This window comes from Aotus nancymaae, unplaced genomic scaffold (genome assembly GCF_030222135.1).
Source record: "Aotus nancymaae isolate 86718 unplaced genomic scaffold, 86718_ANA_hifiasm-v0.15.2.pri h1tg000036l, whole genome shotgun sequence".
NCBI lineage: Eukaryota > Metazoa > Chordata > Mammalia > Primates > Aotidae > Aotus > Aotus nancymaae.
In genome coordinates, this window is record NW_026988450.1 from 18,256,990 (window position 1) to 18,268,007 (window position 11,018).

The 11,018-nt window shown below is 41.8% G+C and overlaps 1 protein-coding gene across 1 annotated transcript in view; it reads right to left on the reverse strand.

Moving 5' to 3' along the window:
• Window positions 1-9,209, reverse strand: part of CPA6 (carboxypeptidase A6) — a 315,399-nt gene extending 306,190 nt beyond the window's left edge. The window contains exon 1 of the mRNA XM_012463663.2: window positions 8,857-9,209. Within this exon, the coding sequence (XP_012319086.2) occupies window positions 8,857-8,972 (116 nt within the window). The 5' untranslated portion in view covers window positions 8,973-9,209. The remainder of the gene's footprint in view (window positions 1-8,856) is intronic.
• Window positions 9,210-11,018: the final 1,809 nt, after the last annotated feature.

The following is an 11,018-nucleotide window of genomic DNA, read 5'->3' on the forward strand; positions in this document are numbered from 1 at the left end:
CCTCACCTACCTCTGCTGCCTTCCCTCCCCTCTCCTGACTCCCTGGGAGAAAGATGCCTTCTATTGCAGCCATATTCAACTGCTCTGGTTTTCTAGACTTGACCAAGCTCTCTCACCTGTAGTTCTTTACACCAATATATTCCCTGTGTTTGGAAAGCCTTAACCGAATTTCTAGTTGTTCTTCATGACTGAGATCAAGGCCACATCCTTTCAGTACCAGACATTTAAAAAAAAAACTTGCATATTTAATAAAACTCAAATGCTTCTTTTTTTCCTTTACAATCGTCACATCTCAGATGACTGCTCTGGCTTTCTGTCCATTCTTCAGTCTGGGTTAGGGTACCCTCTCCTGCACTCACTTGATATCTGATAGCAAGAGTTTTCTGTGGAGGCACAAGGACCCCAGGGTTGGAACTGTTTTTTTACCTGCTTGAGTTACTCATTATACTGTGCACGTGGGCTTCTCTTTCATCTCTGTAGTCCTAGACTAGCAGCGAGCCAGACACCCTGCAAATATTTATAGATATGAAATGAAATCCTCCCTTGTTAAACACTTCTCAGCCTTTCCAAATCACTTTACTTCATCCCCAATGACTCTAGAGAATAGGAAAGGATAAGAATATTTCTGGAGTCACCAAAGATGGTGTTGTTGACTGTAAGGAATGCTGTGAACTCAAGTGGCCTGGGTTTTAGTCTTAACTCTACTGCTAGCTATGCCAATCCTTTTACCTTTATGGAGTTCTGCTTCCTCATATATTATAAAAAGGGATTGGGCTAGATATATTTTTTGTTCCTTCCAGTCTTGACATTTTATGATTTAAAAAAACACAATTTGTAGAAGAAAAAATGCACACTTTTAATTAGCTGCAATTCCAAAATTCTAAACATCCATTTGGAAAGATTATTATTAAAACAAACAAACAAACAAACAAAAAACAAGTGGAAGGGAGACTGGGTTGGTAGTCACTGGATATCAGTGTAACCACTCAGAAAGAGACAAATGTAGTCATCTCTAATATGTTCTCCCAGATCTGGCCCCCCTGGCTAAAGACTATATTTCATAGTCTACCTTGCAGCTAGGGCCATCTAGCTGATTCTGGCCTGCAGAAAGTGATGTTGGAACTTCTGGTCTATGGCATTACAGGAGAGTGACTTTTCTTTCCACTTTCCTGCTGGTTGGACTATAAAAAATGGAAGACTTCTCCTTTGGAAGTTGAATGTCGAGCATGGCAGAGCTACAAGACAGAAGCAGGCTGGTTCTCCAGCACCACCAACCAGCTATAGCTGTTCTGGAGTTTTACATGAGAGAGAAATAGATTCCTTGTTTAAGGCATGGAGGTTTAGGATTTCTTTGTCATAACAAAACCAAGAAACAAACAAATAAAAATACAGAAACAAAACAAAACAAAACAACCCAATAATATCCTTACTAAAATTGAAACTAAAATGTTTTACTACTTTCAAAGTACACTGGAAAAAAAAAAGAGCAAAGCTATAATTATGTTGAAGAGAAACACTTAGAAGTTTGCTTCAACCTTTCTTAAAATAATCTTTTAGGAAATTTACAGCATTACCCAGAACAAGATCCCAAAGCTTCAGATTCTGCATTCTACCATATCATAAAGAAGCTAATGCCTAGAGGCGGATTGAGAAGCCATTTATTTAGCAAAGCAAATTATAATCCAATAAACAAGTTATTTATTGACTGATCATAATGAAAACTCTAAAACAAGTCACCAAAAGCGTTTTTATTTTTTGTTCAGTCATTCCATTTACAAAGACAGAAAAAAATAATGCTTTTGTAGCTCACACAATATAAGCTGGGAAGTTATGAAGCACTGACATCCTTTGCTGCTTTCTGGGGTTGGAAGTGATTATGCTTAATGGTATTACCCAGAAAGTACCTTGGTGCCATAAAATAAAGGGTCCATTATCAGATTGGGCTTCAAGGACAGTGGAGCCCAGAAGCATTTGAAACACTTCTCTTTCTACTAGCTTGGGAAGTGCTGACCCCCATGGAGTACTGTCTGCCTGTGAGTTTGGGTAGAGGAGTAGAGAGCTACAGCACTGCATGTCTTTAACAAGCAAAGCAGGAGGCCCCAAAACACAGAACATACCGCAGGTAAGAAAGCTTTGGGTATAATGAGCTGATAAGCAATCAGCACTTAGGGGCTGTACGTTGAGCTAATGCATAAGGAAAACTAAAAATATTCTACTATTAACAAGGGACAAGAGCTAGAAGGAAGTTCCAGAAGGCACTGAAGAACTATTCTATTAACTACACTCTAACGTGTGGGAAACGTTCATAACCAACCTTAGAACCCAGGACATGTCCTTATAGTTCCTAATGCCCCCAAATGTAGAGCACATATTTCAACCTATCATTCATGAACTGAGATGGCCTTTTCCTGCTTTAGGCCCTTACTATGAATGGGGCCTGCTTGCTTTGTTTATTCAAGGTGTGCAATGCTGAATGAAGCTCTCTAGCTCTCTCACCTGACTAGATTGGGTTTCAGGGCTGAGGATAAGTGAAAGAGAGGCAGGAAAACCAGAGTTTGATGATAGAGGCCTTGAAAGCCAAGCAGAGTATTCTGCCTTTGATGTAGTTGACAATAGGGAGCCAAAGTAGGTCTTTGAGCAAGAGAGTGATGTGATAAAAAGCCTTATTTTAGTAAGCTCATCAGTATGAGAAAGGACTAGAGATAGGAAGATCAGTTAGGAGAAAACTACCTTAACCCAGGCTGAGACGAAAACAAAAAGCATAGATGTGGCTGGTGGTCATTACAAGGGAGAGGATAGCACAAATGGGCTACTTTTCACAGGAACAGAAGGAACCAGAAATGCATTTCTTTTTTAGGAGTGAAATAACGAGAATATTTGAAGACATGGAATAAAACTCATTAAGGATGCAAACAGTGAAGAATAAAAAAGGTCAAACCAACAATTTACCATCAAATCAGGACCCTTCTCAGTTGAGAAGGAGGCACTGCCGATGACTACACCAGAACAGCAGGTGCAAACGACCCCAGGCCAGTCCTGGGAAAAGGGGGACTTATATGTCCATCATATCTGAAAAGAGCCTTAACTACCAAGGTAGATGGTAACTCAGATTCACATGACCAGCTCTGATTTCTTGTGCTCTAGACCTAGGTTTCTAAAAGCTCAGAGCAGTCAAAGGAAGCCACCATTAGGACATAAAAGAACAAGAAACTGCTTAACAGAGAGGTAGGGGAATAGCCAAAGAGGTAAGGTCGAAAACAAATATGTCCCTGGGGTTGAAACTGCTCTACTGAGTCACTGTATTTCTCACGATTTTTTTATCTTCAGTATGCCACACCAATGTGCAGTCTCCTTGCTTATAGGATTTCAAGGACCAAACTACTTTTTTTTTTTTCTCTTGAGACGGAGTCTTGCTCTGTCACTTAGCCTGGAGTGCCATCTTGGCTCACTGCAACTGCTGCCTCCCAGGTTCAAGCGATTCTCCTGCCTTAGCCTACTGAGTAGCTGGGACTACAGGTGCATGTTACCATGCCCGGCTAATTTTCGTATTTTTAGTAGAGATGGGGTTTCACCATTTTGGCCAGGCTGGTCTCGAACTCCTGACCTCAGGTGATCCACTCGCCTTGGCCTCCCAAACTGCTGGGATTACAGGTGTGAGCTACTGTGCCTGGCTCCAAACTACTTTAAAAAAAAAAATCTTACTTTTTTCAAGTCTACCTCTGCAAATTGTCATATCCTGTTTCCAAGGATGACTACTGACTTGTGGACAAGTAACCATAAGTGGGGCCATAAGCACAGCATGGGTGTGGCTAACCAGCACATACCAGCTGCCTAGTGAGTGGTACTCAGCCCTGCTCATACATATGGTCATGGGAAAAAAGGGTACGCCATTCATCAAAGTGGCTTCCTTGAGACATGAAGAAGAAGGGGAAAGAAACTCCCAAGACATGAGAGGCATCTTCAATAAGTGCAGGGCTGTCATGAGAAAAAAGGAGTCCATGGAACTTTGCAAGCAGATCCAGTATAAGCAGATTAATATAAGCACATTACTTGATTCCAGTCCCAAGAAGCAACCATGATGACAGAAAGCCAGTTCTCTGCACCCTCAGCCTACATACAGCAGGGCTGGATGATCAGGATTGGCAAGGCCATAACAAGGATGTTCACCTCTCCTTTTTGATCATTGAGCTCTTCTATCAGCCCTCAGGAATCTGTTCATCTCATACAGCCAGTGTCCCCAAACCCCTGGCCACAGACTGGTTCCAGTTGGTAGCCTATTAGGAACTGGGTTGCACAGCAGGAGGTGAATGGCGGGCTAGCGAGCAAAGCTTCATCTGTATTTGCAGTTGCTCCCCATCACTCACATTTCTGCCTGAGCTCTGACTCCTGTCAGATCATCAGTAGCATTAGATTCTCACAGGAGCAAGAACCCTATTGTGAACTGCACATGCAAGGGATCTAGGTTGCATGCTCCTTATAAAAATCTAATGCCTGATGATCTGTCACTATCTCCCATCATCCCCAGATGGGACCACATGGTTTCAGGAAAAAAGCTCAGAGCTCCCACTGATTGTTATGGTGAGTCCTATAATTATTTCATTATATATTACACTGTAATAACAATAGAAATTAAGTGCACAATAAATGTAATGCCCTCGAATCATTCTAAAACCATCTCCTGCCACTGTCTGTGGAAAAACTCTCTTCCGCAAAACCAATCCCTGGTGCCAAAAACGCTGGGAACTGCTACCATACAGCACTTACACATTGTATAGTAATTTGATGTGTGAACAATATTCTCTACTAAACAGCAAGCTATCAGAAGGCATTCACTCTGTTGGTCAAGTTCTCAGCACACAATAGGCATCCAAACAATACTTACATGAACAAAGGCACACAATCACAGCTACTTTCTATGCTACTTTTGTTCTGTGTGTGTGTGTGAGTGTGTGTGTGTGTGTGTGTGTGTGTGAGACAACAGAAAGTTCTTTCCTCTTCTGTTGTTTTCTATCCCTTATGGACCCTGCATGCTTTTCTAATAATGATTCACTATCAATGACTCATCATCACCCTAGAGAAGATGACCAAGATTAAGCTTCCAATTTTACCTATATAATCTCTTTTCCTTTATTGTTCTGAAACTATCAGTTCCCCAAACAAGATGAAATCTTACAGTTTTTCTTAAAGGCAATTCTTCTCTATGCCTGAATAAGTGGCAGAGTGAGAAGTACAGTGGTGGAGTCAGGCAGAGCTGGGTGAGAATCTCAAGTGTGTCCTTGAGTTAGCCCTGAACTTGGGCTAACTGGACTTTACTTCATTTAGCCTATTTGTAAAGTGAGGATAATAAATGCATAAGGTTGTTGTTTGAATTATTACTATTTTTGTAAGTGCTTATATGAAGTCTTGGTAAGCATTTTACCACCCTGTTAAGTTCTTACTAAGTACCAAGAACCATGCAATATCCATGCTATTCTTGAATCCTCCAGCAACTCGGTGAGGAAGGTCTAATATTGCCTCCATTGTTCTAGATAAGGAGACTGAGGTTTGAAGAAGCTTAGTAACTTGCCTAAGATAAATTATTATCTTAGGAGCTACTAAATGTGGAAAAGCAAAAATTGACATCGAGGCAGTTAAATTTCAGACTTATACTATGTTGATGCATGAAGAAGGCACTCAATAAGTAGTTTTCAAAAATCATAGCCATGTTAGTTCTACAATTTTGCCAGAATTTATTGTTACTGCCTAAGATCTCTCTTTTACCATTATCAAAAAAAAACACTACCCTAATTTTCTGTGATGTGGAAGATTCGTATTTTTTTTTTTTTGTTTCAATATCACAGTACAATAAACAACCAGCTCTGCTTTTGGGAAAACAAGGAGATGAGGGAGAAAAAGAGAACACAGAATGACGTTTGCTTGCATAGGGGTCTCACTTAATGATGGACAATTGTTTACCCCAGAAATATTTGACTTGGCATTTGTAACCCCTGACATCCTTGAGATAAAGTACCAATAAATATAATTGAAGTCACTATTTTCCACTTTGCTTCATTCCTTTTCTATGCATTTAAACATCTGTCTTGTAAATGTTTAATACAGTTGTCAAAAAAGCACTAGCTTTTGTCATCAGATTTTCTTGTAGTCTTTCTACACATTTTAAGTTTTTAATTTTGTGGGTACATAGTATATATATATATATTTATGGGGTACATGAGATGTTTTGACACAGGCATGCAATGTGAAATAAGCACAGCATAGAGAATGGGGTCTCCATCCCCTCAAGCATTTATTCTCTGTGTTAGTTACACTGTTGGTCATTTTTAAATGTACAATTATTATTGACTATAGTTACCCTGTTGTGCAACCAAATGGTAGGTCTTACTCTTTCTAATATTTTTAAATGACCATTGATTATCCCTATCTTGCCCCCATCCTCCACTACCCATCCCAACCCATTTTTTTTCTGAGACACTTAAATTTGCCATTTACTAAGCGTCTATTACACACCTGGCACTACCCAATTGTCAGTAGTCTATGTCTAAAGAGGACTATGCTCATTAGCTGCTCTCAGGAGGCACGCTGGTCTGCCCTGCATGTTCTATTTTTTATTCATGAACAGGGTCCTGCAAATGATAATCACATATTATTAGATTCTACAAAGACCTACAAAAATATTTTTACATGAATGCAAGAAATAGGGCTGCCCCATCATTAGTAACGAAAAACAAAAGAGAAAAATCATTATGGAATAAAAATGAGGTGGCTCAGAATAACTTTGGATGGGCGAAACCAGCCAAAAATACTGCTAAATACTCTTCTACCACGTCTTCCCATCAGATTCTTGTTCACCAGAAGGCTGAACTTGCGGAAAGTAGTTTTGGAGCAAACAAAGCAAAACATTCTCAAACCTGAGCAGCATTTCTGTCTTTGGCGATGAGAGAATGACGTATCTAATGAAGGTAGGTTAAAATTCCCCGTTTTGACAGTGAATATGCTCAGAAATGTTTTTGCTTTTAAAGAGTTCTAGGCTTCTATTGCAATGGATGAGTGAGGCTTGCTTCTTTTCATTCTTTCATCTTTTTCTTCCCTCCTACTTTTAGACATCTGGTAATTTATACATTTGGGATTAACTTATGTAGCAACTAAAGAGAAAATAGCAATGGTTATATCCATTGCTGAAAACAGAGAAGGTAATGAAACTGTTTCCAGAAGGGTTCCAGTGGCTACAAATTCTATATGAAAAGAGTTGCTACCACTGGCCTCATTTCCTCTGTAGAGTGGTGGTTAGGGAAGGGTGCACACCTGCTCAGCTGAAGCAGGCCTGGTAAGTTATCACGGAAGAGTGCCACACGTTGAAATAATTACGCACGTAGCCACAGCTGAGTGGAGGAGTGAGGTCCTAGGTCACACAGGCGTGTCTAAATCTGTGATATATGTTTATCATCTGACCCACCATCAGCCAGGAGAGTCAGAATTAACTCCTCCACAACCCGAGCCTGCACCAGCAATCTTTAAACACAGCCTTCTTTTTCCAGATCTCTAAAGGGGTCACAAATTATCGGAGGTAAAGCTGGGATCTTTTATGTCCAGGCCAAAAGGCAGCCCTGGGATGTTGACTCCTTTCTGTTCCTCTCAGAAATACTGGGGAGGAAAAATCTGTGATCATATTACCATCTATAGCCCTTCCCTGCCTCAGCCAGCAGCTCCATTCCATCCTGCCTCCCCTAAAACTGAGGACATGTTTTGAAAATTTCCTCTCTAAGCACTGTATTCAGGGGAACCCTAAAGGCAGTGCCAAGATTCTTTGGGAGAGAAAGAGAAATGCAATTCATTTCCAGGGTCACACTTATAAATTCTCCTTTACACTATTTCTAAAAAGAACTACTTGGTTTTAAGACACTGTAGACTACCTTGTCATGATCCAGATCTATGTGAAAACTTTTTTTATGTGGTGATGATTGAATGATAGTAGCCTACTGAAAAAGATTTAAGACACTTTTACTCCTCTGTAAAAAGGAATTGAACTAGGGGAACTATTTAAGGTTTTTCCAGCTCTAAAATGCAGGCAAACCATAATTTCCAGATTCAAAGAACGACCCCCTGTGTATGTGAGCAAATCACATGCTGTCTATACCACAGCAAGCCTTCAGGATAATAAAAATGTGCATAGTAACACACGGCTTCCAGCCCTCTGCCTCCTGACCAACGGCATATAGAAAGCATGCTAACCTACAGAGGGGTGAAAAAAACTGATCGTTTTACTCCTATGTTTTTCCTTCAGAAAAACTACCCATAATTTTGCAGTTGACTACTTTTACTCTGGTTATTTTGAGTTGAATCATTTGCAGTGCTCAGATTTAAAAATCTTTCTAATAACCACTCTACAGACTAACAAGCATAGACTAAAAAAAAAAAAAAAAAAAAAAAAAATCACAGTTCTTAAACTTAACCACTGGTGAGTTTCAACCCACTGCTCCTACATACAATTGTAAAGGAAAGGCTTAGTTTTCAGGTCATAATTCCTGTGGGACAACAGCATCACCAAGCATCAACCAAGGCAAACACTGCGAATACTGGCCACGGCTACTCCAAAGACAGAATCCCATTCAATCCTGGGTTCACAGCTGATGTTGGCACATGATAAAAAGTATGAAAAGCCAGACTGGAGCCCACCACATTCTCTCAGTGAGCTAAAGCCACGAGCAGAGAGCTGTGTGTACATTTTATATAGGGGACCGAGAAAGTGTGCAGATTCACTCAGAGACCCCAAGTCAGAAAAAGGGAGGCACACTCCAGAGTAAACCAGCCCCAGATCCAAATCAAAGCTGTGTAGGGCATGAACGTCGCTCCACTTACCCAGCATAGCGGTTGTTATAAAGGTGGCTGTGCCCCGGTTGCAGAATCTTCAAAAAGAGCCAGCAAAGAGGCAGGAAAGCAGCTGTCTGGCCCCTGCGCTTCCCGAGACACTTCATAGTGTTAAGAAGAGAGGAGTTGAAAGTTACTTAAGCAGCCACCCGAGGCTGGAGGTGGCTCGCAGCACCCCCTACACACCGCACACGTTCTCTGGGAAGGGGGTGGGTGAGGAGGGTTGAGAGTGAGCAAACTGTGATACTTCTCTCCAGCTACAAGGGGGAAAAAAGTTCAAGCAGCTGAGGAAGGGAAGTTGCTATTACAACTTGGTCTTGGGACAAGCAGCAGCAGCAGCGGCAGCAGCTGAGCCTGATCTTTAATCGGACTCCCCTGGAAAGGGCTGGGCCTCCCCCGTGCTGACTCACGGCAGGGGTTCTCTGGGTGCTGCTTCCTTTGGGTGACTCCTCTCGGCTTTTGTTTGTTTGCTTTCTCAACTTGAGGCCCCTAACTTTTTTGTGCAAACTTGCTTTTTCTACTACCTTCTTCAGCATGAGAATCCTACCTAATTGCAAACGATTTGTCTGATGATGGGCTAAACAAGCAGACACGGATCATTCCAGGCTTAATGTTTTGATCTCCCATGACAGATTCCTAAATGGATTCCACCTAATGAAATGCAGTTAACCACCTTGATGAGAACGTGTGCAGGGGTACCTATAGCACCTAGATCAGAACAGTCGGCTTCAGTTCCCGGCCCCTGACTTCTAGAAGTGGGGAGTGGCTTTACTGGGCTTCAGGGAAATCTTGGTATTCATTCTGCATCAGCAGCACCCACACCTGCTGCTTTCTCAGAGACTCTCGTGGGGGAATTGGAGGCCTTTGAATGCTGTGCCACCTTGGCTACACATTTGGAATCATTTAGGGAGCCAGACCTTGAAAATAGAAAACCCTCGTGGTGGGATCAGTGGATTTAAAAAGCTCCTCAGGTGATTCCAATGTTCAACCACCACGCTGGTCTGCAGCAGAGCTTCTTGGAGCTCTGCATGCATAGAAGTCACCTGGGATCTTGTTAAATTGCCGCTCTGACGCAGTAGGCTGGAAGAGGGGCCTAAGAGTCTGCATTTCTAAAGAAGCTTCCAGGTGATGCTGGTGCTGTTGGCTCTTCAGCCACACTTGGAGTAGCAAGACTTCACTTTAGAATGAGGTCTGCTTTTTCTTCCAAGCAAACCTTGGAGAAAACCATTTCCTTCTCTTTTTTCTTATGTTGATGATGAAAGCTGCTTTTTTTTTGAGATGGAGTTTTGCTCTTGTTGCCCAGGCTAGAGTGCAATGGTGCAATCTTGGCTCACCGCAACCTCTGCCTCCCAGGTTCAAGCAATTCTGCCTCAGCCTCCCGAGTAGCTGGGATTACAGGCATGCGACACTACGCCTGGCTAATATTTTGCATTTTTAGTAGAGATGGGATTTCACTACGTTGGTCAAGCTGGTCTCGAACTTCTGACTTCAGGTGATCCACCCACCTCAGCCTCCCAAAGTGCTGGGATTATAGGCATGAGCCATCACACCCGGCTGAAAGCTTTTTAAAATTATTATTTGCATTCACTTGCTCCTATTTGAATATGCCACCAAACCCATCACAGGTGACGTGCCTTGCCCTATTAAATATTACCCAGAGTGCCTCCTGTTATCCTCCATGCCCAGTCTTGGTTGTGCTCTGAAATAGAGAGTGAGCCACTATTTCTCCATCACACTCACAAAACATTTCAGGTTTCCTGGAGAGTTATGGCCAAGATCTCCTGTACTACCCTCTAATACTATAGCCAGATACTATGTTAGAAGAGAAAGCACCCAATCTTTCCCATCTTTTCTACATGAGGAGTTGAGCCAAAATTCCTTTGACAGATTCAGTGTCAGGTTCATGACAGAGCTGAAATGGTTTTCATTTGAAATGATGCTCTGAAGTTTTCTGCAAGTTTCTCAGCTTCAGGTTGGTTAGTGCCTTCTCTGTGTCCCTCACAAGTCCTGGCATGTCCTTTACTGTAGGAATTACCACATCAGTTTTTTTGTCTGCTTTCCTCATGAGGCTGCTTTCTCCTTGAATACAGAACTGTATGTATCCTTTTGGTCTTCCTGTGCACTCCCTTATACCTCCCTGAGAGGATGCAATG